The 25,009-nt window shown below is 49.0% G+C and overlaps 1 protein-coding gene across 7 annotated transcripts in view; it reads left to right on the top strand.

Moving 5' to 3' along the window:
• The first annotated feature begins 1,171 nt into the window (after window positions 1-1,171).
• Window positions 1,172-25,009, top strand: part of heatr1 (HEAT repeat containing 1) — a 29,100-nt gene continuing 5,262 nt past the window's right edge. Inside the window, exons 1-34 of one of the 7 annotated variants that reach the window (XM_034557976.1) lie at window positions 1,172-1,253; window positions 1,833-1,980; window positions 2,052-2,268; window positions 5,004-5,145; window positions 5,268-5,369; window positions 5,451-5,591; window positions 6,694-6,905; window positions 6,998-7,219; window positions 7,593-7,694; window positions 7,797-7,905; window positions 10,554-10,661; window positions 12,553-12,648; window positions 13,046-13,134; window positions 13,306-13,505; window positions 13,743-13,864; window positions 14,139-14,336; window positions 14,426-14,603; window positions 15,194-15,342; window positions 15,541-15,733; window positions 15,815-15,987; window positions 16,092-16,238; window positions 16,330-16,572; window positions 21,629-21,760; window positions 22,024-22,127; window positions 22,217-22,363; window positions 22,503-22,669; window positions 22,753-22,874; window positions 22,984-23,255; window positions 23,297-23,921; window positions 24,003-24,132; window positions 24,229-24,392; window positions 24,522-24,565; window positions 24,637-24,760; window positions 24,838-24,978. In XM_034557976.1, the coding sequence (XP_034413867.1) occupies window positions 1,839-1,980; window positions 2,052-2,268; window positions 5,004-5,145; window positions 5,268-5,369; window positions 5,451-5,591; window positions 6,694-6,905; window positions 6,998-7,219; window positions 7,593-7,694; window positions 7,797-7,905; window positions 10,554-10,661; window positions 12,553-12,648; window positions 13,046-13,134; window positions 13,306-13,505; window positions 13,743-13,864; window positions 14,139-14,336; window positions 14,426-14,603; window positions 15,194-15,342; window positions 15,541-15,733; window positions 15,815-15,987; window positions 16,092-16,238; window positions 16,330-16,572; window positions 21,629-21,760; window positions 22,024-22,127; window positions 22,217-22,363; window positions 22,503-22,669; window positions 22,753-22,874; window positions 22,984-23,255; window positions 23,297-23,921; window positions 24,003-24,132; window positions 24,229-24,392; window positions 24,522-24,565; window positions 24,637-24,760; window positions 24,838-24,978 (5,457 nt within the window). In that variant the 5' untranslated portion in view covers window positions 1,172-1,253; window positions 1,833-1,838. Of the gene's footprint in view, window positions 1,351-1,832; window positions 1,981-2,051; window positions 2,269-5,003; window positions 5,146-5,267; window positions 5,370-5,450; window positions 5,592-6,693; window positions 6,906-6,997; window positions 7,220-7,592; window positions 7,695-7,796; window positions 7,906-10,553; window positions 10,662-12,552; window positions 12,649-13,045; window positions 13,135-13,305; window positions 13,506-13,742; window positions 13,865-14,138; window positions 14,337-14,425; window positions 14,604-15,193; window positions 15,343-15,540; window positions 15,734-15,814; window positions 15,988-16,091; window positions 16,239-16,329; window positions 16,573-21,628; window positions 21,761-22,023; window positions 22,128-22,216; window positions 22,364-22,502; window positions 22,670-22,752; window positions 22,875-22,983; window positions 23,256-23,296; window positions 23,922-24,002; window positions 24,133-24,228; window positions 24,393-24,521; window positions 24,566-24,636; window positions 24,761-24,837; window positions 24,979-25,009 lie in introns of all 7 variants that reach the window. The other 6 variants (XM_034557977.1, XM_034557981.1, XM_034557979.1 and 3 more) reach the window with 6 other exon arrangements.

The raw sequence follows: 25,009 nt of genomic DNA on the forward strand, positions 1-25,009 counted from the left end.
TATATATATATATATATATATATATATATATATATATATATACACGTTTCCTTTGAGATGTACTGCAGTAGAAGTACAATAGCAGAAATAGGACATTCTGAAGTACAAGTACATCAATCATCTGTTCTCAGCATATCCTGCTGAAAACTTGTTGATTACAATAATAAAACATACTAATCAAAATGTACACAGTTGTTTACTCTGTAAAGTTTACATACAGCACAGTCACATGTAGTACTAGTACACAGAAGGAGCAGCAGTATCTGTGATTGGCTCGTACAGCTGTGTTGTGATTGGCTCGTACTCGAACACCTAAGTTCCGCCCTTCTGTCCTGTGATTGGCTCTTACTCGACCCCCTGAGTTCCGCCCTACTGTCCTGTGATTGGCTCGTACTCGACCCCCCTAAGTTCCGCCCTTCTGTCCTGTGATTGGCTCGTACTCGACCCCCCTAAGTTCCGCCCTACTGTCCTGTGATTGGCTCGTACTCGACGCCCTAAGTTCCGCCCTACTGTCCTGTGATTGGCTCGTACTCGACCCCCTAAGTTCCGCCCTACTGTCCTGTGATTGGCTCGTACTCGACCCCCTAAGTTCCGCCCTTCTGTCCTGTGATTGGCTCGTACTCGACCCCCTAAGTTCCGCCCTACTGTCCTGTGATTGGCTCGTACTCGACGCCCTAAGTTCCGCCCTACTGTCCTGTGATTGGCTCGTACTCGACCCCCCTAAGTTCCGCCCTTCTGTCCTGTGATTGGCTCGTACTCGACCCCCTTAAGTTCCGCCCTTCTGTCCTGTGATTGGCTCGTACTCGACCCCCCCTAAGTTCCGCCCTTCTGTCCTGTGATTGGCTCGTACTCGACCCCCTAAGTTCCGCCCTTCTGTCCTGTGATTGGCTCGTACTCGACCCCCCTAAGTTCCGCCCTTCTGTCCTGTGATTGGCTCGTACTCGACCCCCCCTAAGTTCCGCCCTTCTGTCCTGTGATTGGCTCGTACTCGACCCCCTAAGTTCCGCCCTTCTGTCCTGTGATTGGCTCGTACTCGACCCCCCCTAAGTTCCGCCCTTCTGTCCTGTGATTGGCTCGTACTCGACCCCCCCTAAGTTCCGCCCTTCTGTCCTGTGATTGGCTGGTACTCGACCTCCCCCACGTACCGCATTACTGTCCTGTGATTGGCTCGTAACTCGGCGTGCCCGGAAGTAGAATCGCTCGGAACGAGGTTAGGGCTTCACACGTGTGTTTGTTGGAGTTCCAGAAAACAGGTCGGAAGGTGTTCCTTCTTTGTGTATCAATAACTTAATTGATTTCTGATCACCGTAATATCGTTCCGGTGGGTTTGAGTTCGGTGTCGCGAGACGGGTGAGTTCCGGAAGTGAGAAATCGGCATGTTAGCTTCACAAGCTAACGAGCTAATATGTGCTGCTGGAGAAAAACATGTTCCGTTCAGCCGAGATGTCGCACAGCGCTGCTGGTGGAATAGAGAACATATGAGTTATGACTTATGAGTTATTCATATTCACCAACAACTGTGTCTGGTTTCCATATCTGTTGGTTGAGAGCCACTGATGAAGTTTAACTGGACTAAATACGCGATAGTCACCACCGAGCTGCATGTTGATCAGAGGGAACTTATGCTGCTTATACATATTCAAATAATGACGTATTGATTATCTGTCACTGGTTTATTACTTATTGCTGTTTGAAGCTATTATGATTAAGTTGGCAAAGTGTATTTAGAGTTATTAGTGATCTCCAGAGGAACCTTTAGATCTTTATCGATGTGTGTTACCGGCTTCATTCATAAATAAGAGAAGTAAGTTTAAATGTGTGTGGTCCGTCAGACCGCCATGACGTCATTGGCCCACCAGCTGAGGAGGCTCGCGCTGCCTCAGAGCGACCCCAACCTGCTGACCCGCAGCGAGGTGGCCTCGCTCCTCTTCGACCCCAAAGATGCCGTTTCCATGGACAGGAGCACCTTCTACGCCCTCGGTGAGTCCTGGTCCGGGTCTCGATCGGACACGGCAGGTTGCGCACCGTGATAACACTCTACCCCCCCACAGGCTGCACGGGGCTGGAGGAGCTGATGGGAATCGAACCCGCCTTCCTGGAGTTCCAGGACACCCTGTTCAGCCGGGCCTCGCTGACCCTGGAGCGCAGCGTCCAGTCCAAGGAGGTCAACGAGAAGCTGGACGCCGGCATCTCGCTCTTCCTCGCCCGCCTCTCGCCGTACTTCCTCCTGAAGCCGGCGCACAAGTGCCTCGAGTGGCTGGTCCACCGGTACGCTACCTCTGGTTCTGTGTTATATAGTAATGGTCTGGTTCTGCATGGTTCTGTGTTATATAGTAATGGTCTGGTTCTGTGTTATATAGTAAAGGTCTGGTTCTGCATGGTTCTGTGTTATATAGTAATGGTCTGGTTCTGCATTGTTCTGTGTTATATAGTAATGGTCTGGTTCTGCATGGTTCTGTGTTATATAGTAAAGGTCTGGTTCTGCATTGTTCTGTGTTATATAGTAATGGTCTGGTTCTGCATGGTTCTGTGTTATATAGTAATGGTCTGGTTCTGTGTTATATAGTAAAGGTCTGGTTCTGCATGGTTCTGTGTTATATAGTAATGGTCTGGTTCTGCATGGTTCTGTGTTATATAGTAAAGGTCTGGTTCTGCATTGTTCTGTGTTATATAGTAATGGTCTGGTTCTGCATGGTTCTGTGTTATATAGTAAAGGTCTGGTTCTGTGTTATATAGTAATGGTCTGGTTCTGCATGGTTCTGTGTTATATAGTAAAGGTCTGGTTCTGCATTGTTCTGTGTTATATAGTAATGGTCTGGTTCTGCATGGTTCTGTGTTATATAGTAAAGGTCTGGTTCTGTGTTATATAGTAATGGTCTGGTTCTGCATGGTTCTGTGTTATATAGTAATGGTCTGGTTCTGTGTTATATAGTAATGGTCTGGTTCTGCATGGTTCTGTGTTATATAGTAATGGTCTGGTTCTGTGTTATATAGTAAAGGTCTGGTTCTGTGTTATATAGTAAAGGTCTGGTTCTGCATGGTTCTGTGTTATATAGTAATGGTCTGGTTCTGCATGGTTCTGTGTTATATAGTAAAGGTCTGGTTCTGCATGGTTCTGTGTTATATAGTAATAGTCTGGTTCTGCATTGTTCTGTGTTATATAGTAATGGTCTGGTTCTGTGTTATATAGTAATGGTCTGGTTCTGCATGGTTCTGTGTTATATAGTAATGGTCTGGTTCTGTGTTATATAGTAATGGTCTGGTTCTGCATGGTTCTGTGTTATATAGTAATAGTCTGGTTCTGTGTTATATAGTAATGGTCTGGTTCTGCATGGTTCTGTGTTATATAGTAATAGTCTGGTTCTGTGTTATATAGTAATGGTCTGGTTCTGCATGGTTCTGTGTTATATAGTAATAGTCTGGTTCTGCATGGTTCTGTGTTATATAGTAATGGTCTGGTTCTGCATGGTTCTGTGTTATATAGTAACGGTCTGGTTCTGTGTTATATAGTAATGGTCTGGTTCTGTGTTATATAGTAATAGTCTGGTTCTGCATGGTTCTGTGTTATATAGTAATAGTCTGGTTCTGTGTTATATAGTAACGGTCTGGTTCTGTGTTATATAGTAATGGTCTGGTTCTGTGTTATATAGTAATAGTCTGGTTCTGCATGGTTCTGTGTTATATAGTAATGGTCTGGTTCTGTGTTATATAGTAATGGTCTGGTTCTGCATGGTTCTGTGTTATATAGTAATAGTCTGGTTCTGTGTTATATAGTAATGGTCTGGTGCACCGGTACGCTCCCTCTGGTTCTGTATTATATTGTTAACGGTCAGGCCTCTAACCCTCTGACCGTGTGAGGTCATGTGACCTCTGATCGTGTACCATGTGACCTCTGACCGTGTGAGGTCACGTGACCTCTGACCGTGTGAGGTCACGTGACCTCTGACCGTGTGAGGTCACGTGACCTCTGACCGTGTACCATGTGACCTCTGACCGTGTGAGGTCACGTGACCTCTGACCGTGTGAGGTCATGTGACCTCTGACCGTGTGAGGTCACGTGACCTCTGACCGTGTGAGGTCACGTGACCTCTGACCGTGTGAGGTCACGTGACCTCTGACCGTGTGAGGTCACGTGACCTCTGACCGTGTGAGGTCACGTGACCTCTGACCGTGTGAGGTCATGTGACCTCTGACCGTGTACCATGTGACCTCTGACCGTGTGAGGTCACGTGACCTCTGACCGTGTGAGGTCACGTGACCTCTGACCGTGTGAGGTCACGTGACCTCTGACCGTGTGAGGTCACGTGACCTCTGACCGTGTACCATGTGACCTCTGACCGTGTGAGGTCATGTGACCTCTGACCGTGTACCATGTGACCTCTGACCGTGTGAGGTCACGTGACCTCTGACCGTGTACCATGTGACCTCTGACCGTGTACCGCGTGACCTCTGACCGTGTACCACGTGACCTCTGACCGTGTACCGCGTGACCTCTGACCGTGGTGCACCGGTACGCTCCCTCTGGTTCTGTATTATATTGTTAACGGTCAGGCCTCTAACCCTCTGACCGTGTGAGGTCATGTGACCTCTGATCGTGTACCATGTGACCTCTGACCGTGTGAGGTCACGTGACCTCTGACCGTGTACCATGTGACCTCTGACCGTGTGAGGTCATGTGACCTCTGACCGTGTGAGGTCACGTGACCTCTGACCGTGTACCATGTGACCTCTGACCGTGTACCGCGTGACCTCTGACCGTGTACCATGTGACCTCTGACCGTGTACCACGTGACCTCTGACCGTGTACCGCGTGACCTCTGACCGTGTACCGCGTGACCTCTGACCGTGTACCACGTGACCTCTGACCGTGTACCACGTGACCTCTGACCGTGTACCGCGTGACCTCTGACCGTGTACCGCGTGACCTCTGACCGTGTACCACGTGACCTCTGACCGTGTACCACGTGACCTCTGACCGTGTACCATGTGACGTGGTTCTGCAGCTTCCACGTGCAGCTCTACAACGCCGACGCTCTGCTGCGCTGCTCGCTGCCGTTCCACGACACCAACGTGTTCGTCAGAGTGCTGCAGCTGCTGCACATCAGGGACGCCGCCGCCCGCTGGGGCTGGCTGCTCGGCCCGCAGGTTCGACCCCCGGCCCTTAGGATATCTTCTTATGTGTTTAGATAATTACATATACATATATATCCTTATGTATTTAGATATATATGTATATATTATATACAAGTGCTCCCCTGCGTCCTCAGAAAGCCGGCGTGCCGCTCTCCAGAGGCGCTCTTGTCGCTCACTGCTACTCAGACCTGAGCTTCATGGACTTCATCTGCTCGCTGGTCACCGGCTCTGTGCAGGTGAGTCAGTGAAAGTACTGTGTAGAAGTACCTGCTGCAGGTAAAAGTACATGAATATAACTGGACTCTTATTTTCCTCAGGCGTACTCTGGGCGCTCTGGAAGTTGCTCCCAGCTCAGAGTGATCTTCTCCTTCTACGCCTCCACCATCGTCTCTGCTCTGGGCGCTGTGGAGAAAGTGTCCGACGCCATCATCTCCAAACTGCTGCCCTTTGTTCATAAGGTAATGCAGTGTAGCGTAGCATAGCATAATGCAGTGTAGCACAGCATAATGCAGTGCAGCGTAGCATAGCATAATGCAGTGTAGCACAGCATAATGCAGTGCAGCGTAGCATAGCATAGCATAATGCAATGTAATGCAGTGTTGCGTAATGCAGTGTTGCGTAATGCAGTGTTGCGTAGCATAGAATAATACAGCATAGTGTAGCATAATGCAGTGTAGCATAGCATAATGCAGCATAGTGTAGCAAAATGCAGTGTAAGATAACACACCGTAACGTAACCTAGCATAACGTAACCTAGAGTAACGTAACCTAGCGTAACGTAACCTAGCGTAACGTAACCTAGCGTAACGTAACCTAGAATAACGTAACCTAGAGTAACGTAACCTAGAGTAACGTAACCTAGAATAACGTAACCTAGCGTAACGTAACCTAGAATAACGTAACCTAGAGTAACGTAACCTAGCATAACGTAACCTAGAATAACGTAACCTAGCGTAACGTAACCTAGAATAACGTAACCTAGAGTAACGTAACCTAGCGTAACGTAACCTAGAATAACGTAACCTAGCGTAACGTAACCTAGAATAACGTAACCTAGAGTAACGTAACCTAGCGTAACGTAACCTAGCGTAACGTAACCTAGAATAACGTAACCTAGAGTAACGTAACCTAGCGTAACGTAACCTAGCGTAACGTAACCTAGCGTAACGTAACCTAGAGTAACGTAACCTAGCGTAACGTAACCTAGCGTAACGTAACCTAGAATAACGTAACCTAGCATAACGTAACCTAGCATAACGTAACCTAGCATAACGTAACCTAGCATAACGTAACCTAGAATAACGTAACCTAGCATAACGTAACCTAGCATAACGTAACCTAGCATAACGTAACCTAGCATAACGTAACCTAGCGTAACGTAACCTAGAGTAACGTAACCTAGCATAACGTAACCTAGAATAACGTAACCTAGCATAACGTAACCTAGCATAACGTAACCTAGCGTAACAGCGTTTTAGTTCTTCGTTTGTACCGTTTCACACCTGAGTTTCGCTAAAGGTGTTCTGGTCTCGGCGTCTCTCCGTGGTCTTTGCCCCTCAGGGTCTGAAGTCGTCTCTGACGGACTACAAAGCCGCCACCTTGATGATCGTGTGCCAGCTGGCGGTGAAGGTGACGATGGAGGCGAGTCTGGTCGATATCCTCGCCGCACACGTCGCCAAGTCTCTGCTCGGGGAACCCGTGTTGGCCAAGGAGGGTCTGGGCTGCCTCGTGGTGCTGCTTCAGAACCAGAAGGAGGGCTCCGCCGGGCCCAGGTAGGACCGGGGATCGATGTCGCACCTGGTCTGGGGGGCGTGGCCTCATCCCGATGGCGGTTTATCTCAGTGTCTTTGTTCTCGTCCCCCAGGGCGTCCGTGTCTCTGAGCTCCGTGCCGGCGCTCGCCTCCACGCTGCAGGCGATGGCGGCGGCTCACGATGTCGCTCCTCTGCTGCGCTACCTGCTGCCGCACCTGATCCACGCCGCCTTCACCTGCCGCTCAGGTGAGACGCAGAAGGACCAGCTCGCCGTGTTGGAGGCGGTCCTGAAGTCCGTCCCTCTGACCAACGGCCTGGACCGCACCGTGGCTCGGTAAGCACTCCTCTTCATCACCCTCCTCTTCCTTAGCCTCCTCTTGCTCACCCTTCTCTTCCTTAGCCTCCTCTTCATCATCCTCCTCTTCCTTAGCCTCCTCTTCATCACCCTCCTCTTCCTTAGCCTCCTCTTCATCATCCTCCTCTTCATCACCCTCCTCTTCCTTAGCCTCCTCTTGCTCATCCTCCTCTTGCTCATCCTCCTCTTGCTCACCCTCCTCTTCATCATCCTCCTCAGTTTCCTCTTCATCACCCTCCTCTTCCTTAGCCTCCTCTTGCTCACCCTCCTCTTCATCACCTTCCTCAGCATCATCCTCATCTATATATACGTTATAGTTTGCTCCTTCGTCTTCATCGGTGTTCGTCTGCAGGTGGATTTTGGACGGGTACCTGCGTCAGACCGAACTCTCTGCTGACGACTCGTCGGCCTTCGACCGCCGCCTCCTTCCTCTGGTCCGACTGTTCGAGTCCAGGTGAGCGCGACGGAGAGCTCCGCCTCTTTTTACCTGGCGCTCTTAACTCCTGAAACCAGGTGAGGAGAATGTTGACATAAAGGCTGCGTTGTCCTCCATCAGATACTGCGCCGCTCTGGACGGCGTGCTCGCCGGTCACGTGACCGCCGACGGCGAGAAGCGTCTCTACCACCAGTTCCTCAGTCTGTCCGTGAGCAGTGGGAAACACCAGGTACACACGGTACACACGGTATACACACGGTACACACATAGTACACACATAGTACACACAGTACACACATAGTACACACATAGTACACACAGTATACACACAGTACACACGGTACACACATAGTACACACGGTACACACGGTATACACACGGTACACACATAGTACACACGGTATACACACGGTACACACACAGTATACACACAGTACACACGGTACACACATAGTACACACGGTATACACATAGTACACACGGTACACACGGTATACACACGGTACACACAGTACACACATAGTACACACAGTACACACATAGTACACACATAGTACACACAGTATACACACAGTACACACATAGTACACACGGTACACACGGTATACACACGGTACACACATAGTACACACAGTATACACACAGTATACACACAGTACACACGGTACACACATAGTACACACGGTATACACATAGTACACACGGTACACACGGTATACACACGGTACACACATGGTACACACATAGTACACACATAGTACACACATAGTACACACAGTATACACACAGTACACACGGTACACACATAGTACACACGGTACACACATAGTACACACGGTATACACATAGTACACACAGTATACACACAGTACACACGGTACACACATAGTACACACGGTATACACATAGTACACACGGTACACACGGTATACACACGGTACACACATAGTACACACATAGTACACACAGTATACACACGGTACACACATAGTACACACGGTACACACATAGTACACACGGTACACACATAGTACACACGGTACACACATAGTACACACGGTACACACATAGTACACACAGTATACACATAGTACACACGGTACACACATAGTACACACGGTATACACATAGTACACACGGTACACACGGTATACACACGGTACACACATAGTACACACATAGTACACACAGTATACACACGGTACACACATAGTACACACGGTACACACGGTATACACACGGTACACACATAGTACACACATAGTACACACAGTATACACACAGTACACACGGTACACACATAGTACACACGGTATACACATAGTACACACGGTACACACGGTATACACACGGTACACACATAGTACACACATAGTACACACAGTATACACACGGTACACACATAGTACACACGGTACACACATAGTACACACGGTACACACATAGTACACACGGTACACACATAGTACACACGGTACACACATAGTACACACAGTATACACACAGTACACACGGTACACACATAGTACACACGGTATACACATAGTACACACGGTACACACGGTATACACACGGTACACACATAGTACACACATAGTACACACAGTATACACACGGTACACACATAGTACACACGGTACACACGGTATACACACGGTACACACATAGTACACACATAGTACACACAGTATACACACAGTACACACGGTACACACATAGTACACACGGTATACACATAGTACACACGGTATACACACAGTACACACGGTATACACATAGTACACACAGTACACACATAGTACACACGGTACACACATAGTACACACATAGTACACACGGTATACACACAGTACACACGGTATACACATAGTACACACAGTACACACGGTACACACATAGTACACACGGTATACACACGGTACACACATAGTACACACATAGTACACACAGTATACACACAGTACACACGGTACACACATAGTACACACGGTATACACATAGTACACACAGTATACACACAGTACACACGGTACACACGGTACACACATAGTACACACGGTATACACATAGTACACACGGTACACACATAGTACACACGGTACACACATAGTACACATAGTACACACGGTATACACACGGTACACACATAGTACATACGGTACACACATAGTACACATAGTACACACGGTATACACATAGTACACACGGTACACACATAGTACACACGGTATACACACAGTACACACGGTACACACGGTACACACATAGTACACACGGTATACACATAGTACACACGGTACACACATAGTACACACGGTATACACATAGTACACACGGTACACACATAGTACACACGGTACACACATAGTACACATAGTACACACGGTATACACATAGTACACACGGTACACACATAGTACACACCGTATACACACAGTACACACGGTACACACGGTACACACATAGTACACACGGTATACACATAGTACACACGGTACACACATAGTACACACGGTATACACATAGTACACACGGTACACACATAGTACACACGGTACACACATAGTACACACGGTATACACATAGTACACACGGTACACACATAGTACATACGGTATACACGGTATAAACGGTACACGCGGTCCTGTGAACACAGGTACACGCGGTCCTGTGAACACAGGTACACGCGGTCCTGTGAACACAGGTACACGCGGTCCTGTGAACACAGGTACACGCGGTCCTGTGAACACAGGTACACGCGGTCCTGTGAACACAGGTACACGCGGTCCTGTGAACACAGGTACACGCGGTCCTGTGAACACAGGTACACGCGGTCCTGTGAACAGGTGTTCTGAACAAATCCTTCCTGATTTTAAGATGCTGGGCGACTCAGACACGTCGCTGCTCCTCAGTCTGAAGCACCCGCAACCTTCAGTCAGAGTGTCGGCCCTGGAGCACCTGGTGGGCGTCATCGCCTCGGCACAGGTAAACAGACCCTTCAGGTAGCGTTAGTCACAGGTAAACAGACCCTTCAGGTAGCATTAGTCACAGGTAGACAGACCCTTCAGGTAGCATTAGTCACAGGTAAACAGACCCTTCAGGTAGCGTTAGTCACAGGTAAACAGACCCTTCAGGTAGCATTAGTCACAGGTAGACAGACCCTTCAGGTAGCATTAGTCACAGGTAAACAGACCCTTCAGGTAGCGTTAGTCACAGGTAAACAGACCCTTCAGGTAGCATTAGTCACAGGTAAACAGACCCTTCAGGTAGCTTTAGTCACAGGTAGACAGACCCTTCAGGTAGCGTTAGTCACAGGTAAACAGACCCTTCAGGTAGCTTTAGTCACAGGTAGACAGACCCTTCAGGTAGCGTTAGTCACAGGTAAACAGACCCTTCAGGTAGCATTAGTCACAGGTAAACAGACCCTTCAGGTAGCATTAGTCACAGGTAAACAGACCCTTCAGGTAGCGTTAGTCACAGGTAAACAGACCCTTCAGGTAGCATTAGTCACAGGTAAACAGACCCTTCAGGTAGCATTAGTCACAGGTAAACAGACCCTTCAGGTAGCATTAGTCACAGGTAAACAGACCCTTCAGGTAGCATTAGTCACAGGTAAACAGACCCTTCAGGTAGCGTTAGTCACAGGTAAACAGACCCTTCAGGTAGCGTTAGTCACAGGTAAACAGACCCTTCAGGTAGCTTTAGTCACAGGTAAACAGACCCTTCAGGTAGCTTTAGTCACAGGTAAACAGACCCTTCAGGTAGCATTAGTCACAGGTAAACAGACCCTTCAGGTAGCATTAGTCACAGGTAAACAGACCCTTCAGGTAGCGTTAGTCACAGGTAAACAGACCCTTCAGGTAGCATTAGTCACAGGTAAACAGACCCTTCAGGTAGCGTTAGTCACAGGTAGACAGACCCTTCAGGTAGCATTAGTCACAGGTAAACAGACCCTTCAGGTAGCGTTAGTCACAGGTAAACAGACCCTTCAGGTAGCGTTAGTCACAGGTAAACAGACCCTTCAGGTAGCATTAGTCACAGGTAAACAGACCCTTCAGGTAGCATTAGTCACAGGTAAACAGACCCTTCAGGTAGCATTAGTCACAGGTAAACAGACCCTTCAGGTAGCATTAGTCACAGGTAGACAGACCCTTCAGGTAGCATTAGTCACAGGTAAACAGACCCTTCAGGTAGCATTAGTCACAGGTAAACAGACCCTTCAGGTAGCGTTAGTCACAGGTAAACAGACCCTTCAGGTAGCATTAGTCACAGGTAAACAGACCCTTCAGGTAGCATTAGTCACAGGTAAACAGACCCTTCAGGTAGCATTAGTCACAGGTAAACAGACCCTTCAGGTAGCGTTAGTCACAGGTAAACAGACCCTTCAGGTAGCGTTAGTCACAGGTAGACAGACCCTTCAGGTAGCATTAGTCACAGGTAAACAGACCCTTCAGGTAGCATTAGTCACAGGTAAACAGACCCTTCAGGTAGCGTTAGTCACAGGTAAACAGACCCTTCAGGTAGCATTAGTCACAGGTAAACAGACCCTTCAGGTAGCATTAGTCACAGGTAGACAGACCCTTCAGGTAGCTTTAGTCACAGGTAAACAGACCCTTCAGGTAGCATTAGTCACAGGTAGACAGACCCTTCAGGTAGCTTTAGTCACAGGTAAACAGACCCTTCAGGTAGCATTAGTCACAGGTAGACAGACCCTTCAGGTAGCGTTAGTCACAGGTAAACAGACCCTTCAGGTAGCTTTAGTCACAGGTAGACAGACCCTTCAGGTAGCGTTAGTCACAGGTAGACAGACCCTTCAGGTAGCGTTAGTCACAGGTAAACAGACACACTACCGGTATAATTCTTTGTTTTTCCTCAGCAGAGTTTAGACAAAACGTTTCTGAAAGACGCTGTCATGGAGCGACTGAAGGACGACGTGCCCGAGGTCGTGTCCGCTGCTCTCAAAGTCCTGGAGGTGTGTGTGGTGTGGACAGGTGTGTGTGTGGTGTGGACAGGTGTGTGTGTGTGTGTGTGGTGTGGACAGGTGTGTGTGTGTGGTGTGGACAGGTGTGTGTGTGTGGTGTGGACAGGTGTGTGTGTGTGGTGTGGACAGGTGTGTGTGTGGTGTGGACAGGTGTGTGTGTGTGGTGTGGACAGGTGTGTGTGTGTGGTGTGGACAGGTGTGTGTGTGTGGTGTGGACAGGTGTCTGTGTGTGTGTGTGTGTGTGTGGACAGGTGTGTGTGTGTGTGTGTGTGTGTGTGTGTGTGTGTGTGTGTGTGTGTGGACAGGTGTCTGTGTGTGTGTGTGTGTGTGGACAGGTGATGAATGGAGGCTGCAGCAGCGTCCCTTTAAGGCTGGTTCTTGTGTCCAGGTGCTGCTTGACGTGTTGGACCCTGACGACGTTGTGTTGTCTTTACTGTCGCTGCTGCACAGAGCCGACCTGTCGGTGGCCGAGAGCTGGTCAGTGAACTACACACATCCATAAAGTTTTATAAGTGTGTGTGTATGTATGGATATATATATATATATATGTGTGTGTGTGTGTGTGTGTGTATATATGTATATTATTTTAGTAGTTTATAATATCAGTTATTGCTGACTGTAAATTATCCTCTGCGTCGTCTCCTGCAGGCTGCCGGTACTGACGGAGGCGGTGCGTTTACTGTCCGACCCCCGGCTGGGAAAAGGGGACGCCGAGCTGCTGCAGAAGGCGGGCTGGAGGCTGCTGCCCCTCCTGGTGATCACCTCCTCCGCCGAGCTCCGCTTCGCCTCCTGCGTCGCCCGCTGCTCCGTCGTCTGCCGGCACCCGCTCACCCAGAACTGGGCTCAAGGTGACGCGCCGGTCGCCTTCAAACGCCTCGTCAGGCGCATGCAGAGCGTATTATTATAACATAATTACTGTAACTAAATATATCTGAATTCATCAAACACATTTCAGGAATATATTCTTGTGTAAAAACACTAAACATACATGAAGTTAGAGGTCTGCTGAACCCGCCGTGTGGCGTTCATGATCCTCGTGGTTCTGTGTTCTGCACCCGTTGAACTGGCCTCACTCTTCCTCACAGAGCTGGAAGAGGTGATGAAGAGGAGCAGCGAACCCGACTTCCTGGGTTTGGCCAACGAGCGGCTCGTCTCCACGTTGACCAAGAACCTGACGAGCATGGAGCTCTTCTCCAGGCGGGACGCCGTGAGTCACGCATTGTTGTCATTAGTGGGGCTTTTCAAAATAAAAGTCCTCTGTTATTATGATATAAATCATTTAAAAAGAAGAAAACAAGGTTTCTACATGTTACAACAAACTGTCATGTTTTTAACACCATTTGGTTAAAGTAAACTTTTTATTATTTGAGACGTCGCACTCGATGCGTTCGAGGACCGTCGGAGAGATGATGATCTGGCGAACGTGAGGGACTATTTCCCACGGCGCATTGATCCCCATGTGGTGCTTTGTCCTCCGTCAGCTGGAGCAGCTGGCTCTGTCGGTGGAGCGGCAGCGGGGCCCCGGGCTCCGAGCCAGGGCCTCCTTCCCGGTGCTGACCCAGACGCTGCTGCTGGGCCTGGGGGGGCTCAGCGAGACCCAGCACCTGCTCACCGCCCAGCGCGTCTACGCGCTGCTGGAGGCGCCGCTGATGGAGGTCATCGGGGCCGCCGCCGCGCAGGTGAGACCCGTTACTATAAAAGTATTATATACAATAAGCGTTGTCACAAAAAAGATTAAATCAACCATATGAATATATTTTTTTAATAGGAAGATGGCCGCTGTGTCTCCGACGCCCCCTCCTCCTTCTCTGGAGCCCTGACTCTGTACCTGAGCAGGTGTGGGCAGCAGCCAGGTGAGCGGCTGGACAGAGAGTTCAGCTTCGTCCTGATCGCTCTGCTCAGAGACTTCATCTGCTCCCTCAGGTGTCACGACGCCTCCTTCAAAGGTAAGTTACTCCTGAGGAGACACTCGGTGTGGTGTGTGACCACGTCTCACCAGGTGAGTTCACCTGAGGAGACTCGTCATGTTGAGTTCACCTGAGGAGACTCGTCATTTTGAGTTCACCTGAGGAGACTCTTCATGTTGAGTTCACCTGAGGAGACTCTTCATGTTGAGTTCACCTGAGGAGACTCTTCATGTTGAGTTCACCTGAGGAGACTCTTCATGTTGAGTTCACCTGAGGAGACTCTTCATGTTGAGTTCACCTGAGGAGACTCTTCATGTTGAGTTCACCTGAGGAGACTCTTCATGTTGAGTTCACCTGAGGAGACTCGTCATGTTGAGTTCACCTGAGGAGACTCGTCATGTTGAGTTCACCTGAGGAGACTCGTCATGTTGAGTTCACCTGAGGAGACTCTTCATGTTGAGTTCACCTGAGGAGACTCGTCATGTTGAGTTCACCTGAGGAGACTCGTCATGTTGAGTTCACCTGAGGAGACTCGTCATGTTGAGTTCACCTGAGGAGACTCGTCATGTTGAGTTCACCTGAGGAGACTCGTCATGTTGAGTTCACCTGTTGAGTTCCCGTCTCACCAGGTGACGTGTGGTGGAACCCGGAGAAGCTGGACACAAACACCTGTTGTTATCTGGGGCTCACCTGCCGCCTCTTCAGTGTCATCATCAGAGGCGCCGGCGAGGGTCCGGCTTCTGGTAGCTTCAGAGACTTAATGAAGCTGCTCATCAAGGTATGAGGTCACTTCCTGTTTACCAATCACACCTGTGATGAATCTTGGATCGATTTGTTGTTTTTATTCTAAAATAGCCCCTTAGCTTAGCATACAGTCTTTATGCTAAGCTAAGCTAACCAGTTTCGGTGACTGAGAGGCCTTCACTAAATGCTGAACCGCCCCTTTAAGAAACTCAAACCTCTCCGCCTCTTCCAGGTTCACCTGTGCGAGCCGCCGATGCTCTTCCGCTTCCTGTGCGTGCTGTGGGGCTATGGCAGTAACCACGGCGACCAGCTGGACGTGAAGGTGGGCGCCGTCCTGCAGACCCGGGCGCTGTATGTGGGCGGAGCTGTCCTGAGCGCCCAGCCGTCCACCATGCTGGAGCAGCTGGCTGCCGCCGACTCACCTGGTGAGCCACTCGTTAAAGGGCCCGTCGGGGTTTAGCAACATGCTAACGTGCTAACATGGTGTCTGCCTGTCTGTCTCTCAGTGGTCCCGTCCTTGCTCTGCTGTCTCACCTCTCCGGTTCGGGAGGTCCGGAGGGCGGCGCTCGGCACTCTGAGCAGCCTATCGGGAGCCGGCGCGTCTCCCTTCAGGCCAATCACAGAGAGGCTTCTGAAGAACTCGGAGGAGATCATCGCCGACCCGTCGTACCTGAGCCAGGTGAGTCTGAGTCACAAATGGGATCAAATACTCGGCTCCAGTTCATTTAAACCATCATAATAACAACAACAACAACAACAACAACATGTCCGTGTGTCCTGCAGGCTCTCGGCGTGCTGCAGGAGGAGTCTGTGAAAGCGAAGCGGCTGCGGTCGTCTCTCCAGCAGCTGCTTCAGAGCGCCGGGACTCCCGGCTGCCCGTCCTACAGCGCCTGCAGCCTGCTGCGAGCGCTGAGCCACGCCAACGGGCCGGTGAGGAGCACCTGCACCTCCTCAGCACCTCCTCAGCACCTCCTCAGCAAACTGACCCACGTGCCGCTTCATCATCCTCTTCTCCTCTCAGGCCGTCCTGTCCGAGCTGCTTCCGGTTCTGGATCGGCTCCTGGAGCAGAGCGGCCCCGACACCCCCAGCCTGCTGCGGTCCGAGGCCCAGCTGATGCACCTCGTCCTGGGGAAGTACAACGAGGCGTCGGCGCCCCTGCTGGCCGAGAACCAGAACTGTTTGGACCTGTTTGTCAGAGCTCTGAGGAACTCAACCCAGCCGCACCCCGACATCCCCAGCTGCCAGATCATCGCCCTGGAACAGGTCAGGATTACCTCGACCGAGGGTTAGAACCGGGATTATATCGGGGTTAGAACCGGGATTATATCGGGGTTAGAACCAGGTATTATATCAGGGTTAGAACCAGGTATTATATCGGGTTAGAACCAGGTATTATATCAGGGTTAGAACCGGGATTATATCAGGGTTAGAACCAGGTATTATATCAGGGTTAGAACCAGGTATTATATCAGGGTTAGAACCAGGTATTATATCAGGGTTAGAACCGGGATTATATCAGGGTTAGAACCAGGTATTATATCCGGTTAGAACCAGGTATTATATCGGGGTTAGAACCAGGTATTATATCAGGGTTAGAACCAGGTATTATATCGGGTTAGAACCAGGTATTATATCAGGGTTAGAACCGGGATTATATCAGGGTTAGAACCAGGTATTATATCAGGGTTAGAACCAGGTATTATATCAGGGTTAGAACCGGGATTATATCAGGGTTAGAACCAGGTATTATATCCGGTTAGAACCAGGTATTATATCAGGGTTAGAACCAGGTATTATATCAGGGTTAGAACCAGGTATTATATCAGGGTTAGAACCAGGTATTATATCAGGGTTAGAACCGGGATTATATCAGGGTTAGAACCAGGTATTATATCGGGGTTAGAACCAGGTATTATATCAGGGTTAGAACCAGGTATTATATCAGGGTTAGAACCAGGTATTATATCCGGTTAGAACCAGGTATTATATCAGGGTTAGAACCAGGTATTATATCAGGGTTAGAACCAGGTATTATATCAGGGTTAGAACCAGGTATTATATCGGGGTTAGAACCGGGATTATATCAGGGTTAGAACCGGGATTATATCAGGGTTAGAACCGGGATTATATCAGGGTTAGAACCAGGTATATCAGGGTTAGAACCAGGTATTATATCAGGGTTAGAACCGGGATTATATCGGGGTTAGAACCGGGATTATATCAGGGTTAGAACCAGGATTATATCAGGGTTAGAACCAGGTATTATATCAGGGTTAGAACCGGGATTATATCGGGGTTAGAACCAGGTATTATATCAGGGTTAGAACCAGGTATTATATCAGGGTTAGAACCAGGTATTATATCAGGGTTAGAACCAGGTATTATATCAGGGTTAGAACCGGGATTATATCAGGGTTAGAACCAGGTATTATATCGGGGTTAGAACCAGGTATTATATCAGGGTTAGAACCAGGTATTATATCAGGGTTAGAACCAGGTATTATATCCGGTTAGAACCAGGTATTATATCAGGGTTAGAACCAGGTATTATATCGGGGTTAGAACCAGGTATTATATCAGGGTTAGAACCAGGTATTATATCGGGGTTAGAACCGGGATTATATCAGGGTTAGAACCGGGATTATATCAGGGTTAGAACCGGGATTATATCAGGGTTAGAACCAGGTATATCAGGGTTAGAACCAGGTATTATATCAGGGTTAGAACCGGGATTATATCGGGGTTAGAACCGGGATTATATCAGGGTTAGAACCAGGATTATATCAGGGTTAGAACCAGGTATTATATCAGGGTTAGAACCGGGATTATATCGGGGTTAGAACCAGGTATTATATCAGGGTTAGAACCAGGTATTATATCAGGGTTAGAACCAGGTATTATATCAGGGTTAGAACCAGGATTATATTGGGGTTAGAACCAGGTATTATATCGGGGTTAGAACCAGGTATTATATCAGGGTTAGAACCAGGTATTATATCGGGGTTAGAACCGGGATTATATCGGGGTTAGAACCAGGTATTATATCGGGGTTAGAACCAGGTATTATATCAGGGTTAGAACCAGGTATTATATCAGGGTTAGAACCAGGTATTATATCGGGTTAGAACCAGGTATTATATCGGGGTTAGAACCAGGTATTATATCAGCGTTAGAACCAGGTATTATATCAGGGTTAGAACCAGGTATTATATCAGGGTTAGAACCAGGTATTATATCAGGGTTAGAACCAGGTATTATATCGGGGTTAGAACCAGGTATTATATCGGGTTAGAACCGGGATTATATCGGGTTAGAACCAGGTATTATATCAGGGTTAGAACCAGGTATTATATCGGGGTTAGAACCAGGTATTATATCAGGGTTAGAACCAGGATTATATTGGGGTTAGAACCAGGTATTATATCGGGGTTAGAACCAGGTATTATATCAGGGTTAGAACCAGGATTATATCGGGGTTAGAACCAGGTATTATATCAGCGTTAGAACCAGGATTATATCAGGGTTAGAACCAGGTATTATATCAGGGTTAGAACCAGGTATTATATCAGGGTTAGAACCAGGTATTATATCGGGGTTAGAACCAGGTATTATATCAGGGTTAGAACCAGGATTATATTGGGGTTAGAACCAGGTATTATATCGGGGTTAGAACCAGGTATTATATCAGGGTTAGAACCAGGTATTATATCGGGGTTAGAACCGGGATTATATCGGGGTTAGAACCAGGTATTATATCGGGGTTAGAACCAGGTATTATATCAGGGTTAGAACCAGGTATTATATCAGGGTTAGAACCAGGTATTATATCAGGGTTAGAACCAGGTATTATATCGGGGTTAGAACCAGGTATTATATCAGCGTTAGAACCAGGTATTATATCAGGGTTAGAACCAGGTATTATATCAGGGTTAGAACCAGGTATTATATCAGGGTTAGAACCAGGTATTATATCGGGGTTAGAACCAGGTATTATATCGGGTTAGAACCGGGATTATATCAGGGTTAGAACCAGGTATTATATCAGGGTTAGAACCAGGATTATATCAGGGTTAGAACCAGGTATTATATCGGGGTTAGAACCAGGTATTATATCGGGGTTAGAACCAGGTATTATATCGGGTTAGAACCAGGTATTATATCGGGTTAGAACCAGGTATTATATCGGGGTTAGAACCAGGTATTATATCGGGGTTAGAACCAGGTATTATATCGGGTTAGAACCAGGTATTATATCGGGTTAGAACCGGGATTATATCAGGGTTAGAACCGGGATTATATCGGGGTTAGAACCAGGTATTATATCGGGTTAGAACCAGGTATTATATCAGGGTTAGAACCAGGTATTATATCATGGTTAGAACCAGGTATTATATCAGGGTTAGAACCAGATATTATATCGGGTTAGAACCAGGTATTATATCCGGTTAGAACCAGGTATTATATCAGGGTTAGAACCAGGTATTATATCGGGTTAGAACCAGGTATTATATCGGGGTTAGAACCAGGTATTATATCAGGGTTAGAACCAGGTATTATATCAGGGTTAGAACCAGGTATTATATCAGGGTTAGAACCAGGTATTATATCAGGGTTAGAACCAGGTATTATATCGGGGTTAGAACCAGGTATTATATCGGGGTTAGAACCAGGTATTATATCAGGGTTAGAACCAGGATTATATTGGGGTTAGAACCAGGTATTATATCGGGGTTAGAACCAGGTATTATATCAGGGTTAGAACCAGGTATTATATCGGGGTTAGAACCGGGATTATATCGGGGTTAGAACCAGGTATTATATCGGGGTTAGAACCAGGTATTATATCGGGGTTAGAACCAGGTATTATATCAGGGTTAGAACCAGGTATTATATCAGGGTTAGAACCAGGTATTATATCAGGGTTAGAACCGGGATTATATCGGGGTTAGAACCAGGTATTATATCAGCGTTAGAACCAGGTATTATATCAGGGTTAGAACCAGGTATTATATCAGGGTTAGAACCAGGTATTATATCAGGGTTAGAACCAGGTATTATATCGGGGTTAGAACCAGGTATTATATCGGGTTAGAACCGGGATTATATCAGGGTTAGAACCAGGTATTATATCAGGGTTAGAACCAGGATTATATCAGGGTTAGAACCAGGTATTATATCGGGGTTAGAACCAGGTATTATATCGGGGTTAGAACCAGGTATTATATCGGGTTAGAACCAGGTATTATATCGGGTTAGAACCAGGTATTATATCGGGGTTAGAACCAGGTATTATATCGGGGTTAGAACCAGGTATTATATCGGGTTAGAACCAGGTATTATATCGGGTTAGAACCGGGATTATATCAGGGTTAGAACCGGGATTATATCGGGGTTAGAACCAGGTATTATATCGGGTTAGAACCAGGTATTATATCAGGGTTAGAACCAGGTATTATATCATGGTTAGAACCAGGTATTATATCAGGGTTAGAACCAGGTATTATATCGGGTTAGAACCAGGTATTATATCCGGTTAGAACCAGGTATTATATCAGGGTTAGAACCAGGTATTATATCGGGTTAGAACCAGGTATTATATCGGGGTTAGAACCAGGTATTATATCAGGGTTAGAACCAGGTATTATATCAGGGTTAGAACCAGGTATTATATCGGGGTTAGAACCAGGTATTATATCAGGGTTAGAACCAGGTATTATATCAGGGTTAGAACCAGGTATTATATCGGGGTTAGAACCAGGTATTATATCAGGGTTAGAACCAGGTATTATATCGGGGTTAGAACCAGGTGTTATATCGGGTTAGAACCAGGTATTATATCAGGGTTAGAACCAGGTATTATATCAGGGTTAGAACCAGGTATTATATCAGGGTTAGAACCAGGTATTATATCAGGGTTAGAACCAGGTATTATATCGGGGTTAGAACCAGGTATTATATCGGGGTTAGAACCAGGTGTTATATCGGGTTAGAACCAGGTATTATATCGGGGTTAGAACCAGGTATTATATCAGGGTTAGAACCAGGTATTATATCGGGGTTAGAACCAGGTATTATATCGGGGTTAGAACCAGGTATTATATCAGGGTTAGAACCAGGTATTATATCAGGGTTAGAACCAGGTATTATATCAGGGTTAGAACCAGGTATTATATCGGGGTTAGAACCAGGTATTATATCAGGGTTAGAACCAGGTATTATATCGGGGTTAGAACCAGGTATTATATCGGGTTGAAGTCCTAGAACCCGGATCAGAACCCGGATCAGAACCCGGATTAAACCCGCTGACGCCGCTCTGCAGATGACGAAGCCGTTCTTCTCGGCCCTCGGAGGAGAGGCGGTGCAGCAGAAGCTTCTGTCGGCCATGTTGGACGTGCTGCTGGAGAGCCGGAGTCCTCTGGTGACCGACACCGTGCGCAGCGTCTTTAAAGGGGTGAGCTGTCTGTCTGTCTGTCTGTCTGTCTGTCTGTCTGTCTGTCTGTGTTTCTGTCTGTCTGTCTGTCTGTCTGTGTTTCTGTGTTTCTGTCTGTCTGTGTTTCTGTCTGTCTGTCTGTCTGTGTGTGTTTCTGTCTGTCTGTCTGTCTGTGTTTCTGTCTGTCTGTGTGTCTGCCTGTCTGTCTGTCTGTCTGCCTGTCTGTGTTTCTGTCTGTCTGTGTGCCTGTCTGTCTGTCAGCTGACCCGGTTCCTCTGTTCCAGATGGCGGTTGACGGCCAGCTGGTGGCCAATGAGCTCGCTCCACCTGAGAAACCCAAAGTGAGCGTGACGGTGCAGCAGAGCCGCCGGAGCCGGATGAGTCAGAGGTACTTTTACCTGTACTGTCCCGGGTACTGATACTTTATACTGTGCTCACAGGTACATGTATACGTTATAAACTTGTGTCCTCGTTCAGGAAGCCCGTGGAGGCCGGCGATGGCGGTCCAGCAGGGGGCGCTGTGTCGTGGCAGAGAGTCACGCTGATCCTGGAGCTGCTGCAGCACAAGAAGAAGCTGAAGAGGGCCCAGACGTTGGTGCCGGTTCTGTTCGCTCTGCTCGCCAGGTGACTTCACATCGGGGATACAATATAATGACGTATCCATTAACTGTAGTATGAGCACAATAAAGTCTAATATTATTATTGTAATGTTTTATTTAACTTAATCGACTGTAGACTTGATAGTTATTTTTAATGCACATAGCAGACGTGGTGACAGTGAGGCTAACGCTAACCGTGCCCCGTGCTCCAGGAGTCTGGATCCGTGTCCGGCCGATCACACCAACATGGAGTACACCAAGCAGCTGCTGCTCGGCTGCCTGCTCAACGTGTGCCACCGGCTGAGTCCTGCAGGGGGCGCTGTGGGTCCCGGTGGGTCAGCGGAACCAGAACCATCCTGAGGTTTCCTCTGCAGGAGCTCCACTGACTGAGCCTCTTTCCCTCGTTCTCCTCAGACCTTCTGGATGAAGACAAGTTCAGCGTGGAGCTCGTGGTCCAGTGCATCCGAGCATCCGACGTGCCGCAGACGCACCACCACGCCCTGCTGCTGCTCGGCGCCGCCGCCGCCATCTTCCCCGTGAGTGTTCACATGCACAATAACAACAACAACAGGGATCGTTGTGATGTTCTGACGGAACATGGTGATGTTCTGACGGAACATGGTTATGACCTGTCTCACCCTCCAGGAGAAGGTGTTGCTCAACATCATGCCCATCTTCACCTTCATGGGAGCCAACATCATGCGACTGGACGACGCCTACAGCTTCAGAGTCATCGACCAGACGGTGCAGATGGTGATTCCTGCTCTGATCCAGGTGAGAGAGACGGGGACCTCCACCGGGTGGAGACGGGGACCTCCACCGGGTGGAGACGGGGACCTCCACCGGGTGGAGACGGGGTACCTCCTGGAGACGGGGTACCTCCACCGGGTGGAGACGGGGTACCTCCTGGAGACGGGGTACCTCCTGGAGACGGGGACCTCCACCGGGTGGAGACGGGGTACCTCCACCGGGTGGAGACGGGGTACCTCCTGGAGACGGGGACCTCCACCGGGTGGAGACGGGGTACCTCCTGGAGACGGGGACCTCCACCGGGTGGAGACGGGGTACCTCCTGGAGACGGGGACCTCCACCGGGTGGAGACGGGGACCTCCACCGGGTGGAGACGGGGTACCTCCACCGGGTGGAGACGGGGTACCTCCTGGAGACGGGGACCTCCACCGGGTGGAGACGGGGACCTCCACCGGGTGGAGACGGGGTACCTCCTGGAGACGGGGACCTCCACCGGGTGGAGACGGGGTACCTCCTGGAGACGGGGACCTCCACCGGGTGGAGACGGGGACCTCCACCAGCTGGAGACGGGTCCATCACCTTCTCCTCTTTCTCCTCCTCCTCCTCAGGCCCACCAGCTCTCTGACGGCACCTCCTCCTCTCACGTGGTCGCGGTGGTCACTCGGATCCTTCACGTGTTCGCCGACGCTCTTCCTCACGTGCCGGATCACCGGCGGCTGCCCATCCTCAGTCAGCTGGTGACCACGCTGGGCCCCGCCCGCTTCCTCTGGGTCCTAATGCTCCTCCTGTTTAAGCTGCACGCCACGCAGACCGCCACCTCCACGAGCGAGAAGGCGAGTGCCGAGGCAATGCATTGTGGGAGTTGTAGTTGTTGGTCCCTCAGCAGTGACTGAAGGCTGTGTCTGTGTTCTCAGGACGCCGCTCTGGAGAGAGACGTGGACTTCTGGGTCTCTCTCTGCTGCGAGTTCAAGGTGAGCGAGCAGCTCTCCTCCCTCATCAGCATCCTCCTCTTCCTCCTGAAGCTGCCCGACGACAAGCACGACGGTGAGACGCCTCCTCCCATTGGTCCACAGCGCGCTTCACTTTTAAATGTCAGCAGGAAGAAGCGCTGAAGTCTCGGTTGATTCTCCTGCTCTGCAGCTCCGGTGACGCGTCGGCCGGAACCCAAGAAGGAGGTGGAGGAGGAGGTGGAGGAGCTGATCTTCAGCCTGGAGGCTCACAGCAGCAAAGAGCTGAGGCACTTCCAGTTCCTCTCCGTGTCCTTCATGGCTCAGCTGCTCGGCTCGGCCGGCTTCATCGGGAAGGTGGGCGTTCACAACAAGAGGCGTCGTGTAGTGTTTAAAAGTGTTTTAACTGGTTTAGAAGTTAATTTAAAAGGTTTAAGAGTGTTTTTAAAGTGTTGTAAACGGAACATGTGGCGCTCTGGGTTCCAGGTGGCGGACGGAGCCGACGCCGTGGACGAGTCTCTGCAGCAGAGGTGAGTTCCTCCAGTCTTGAAGCCCGGCCGTGACGCGGAGCGGCAGGTGAACGATGTCCGCTGTGTTTCAGGCTGCTGGAGGAGATCCTGCGCTACATCCACGCCGTCGCTCGCCGCGCGGAGGACAACGCCGACAAACCCACCGCCAAGTTCTGGAGGGTTCTGCTCAACAAGGCCTACGAAGTCCTGGATAAGGTGGGTACACTACAGACGTGTGTTGTTACCTGTGATGTGGAACCACGGCGTGATATTCACGTCCCCTTGTTGACCAGGTGAACTCCTTGTTGCCCACGGATACCTTCATCACGGTGATGAGGGGGCTGATGGGTAATGAGCTGGCGTCCGTCAGAAGGAAGGCGATGGAGCTGCTGAACAACAAACTGCAGCACCGGACTCAGTGGGAGGACCGACAGGTGAATATATTATAGAATATATATATAACAT

This window comes from Cyclopterus lumpus, chromosome 19, assembly GCF_009769545.1.
Source record: "Cyclopterus lumpus isolate fCycLum1 chromosome 19, fCycLum1.pri, whole genome shotgun sequence".
In the NCBI taxonomy this organism is placed as follows: domain Eukaryota; kingdom Metazoa; phylum Chordata; class Actinopteri; order Perciformes; family Cyclopteridae; genus Cyclopterus; species Cyclopterus lumpus.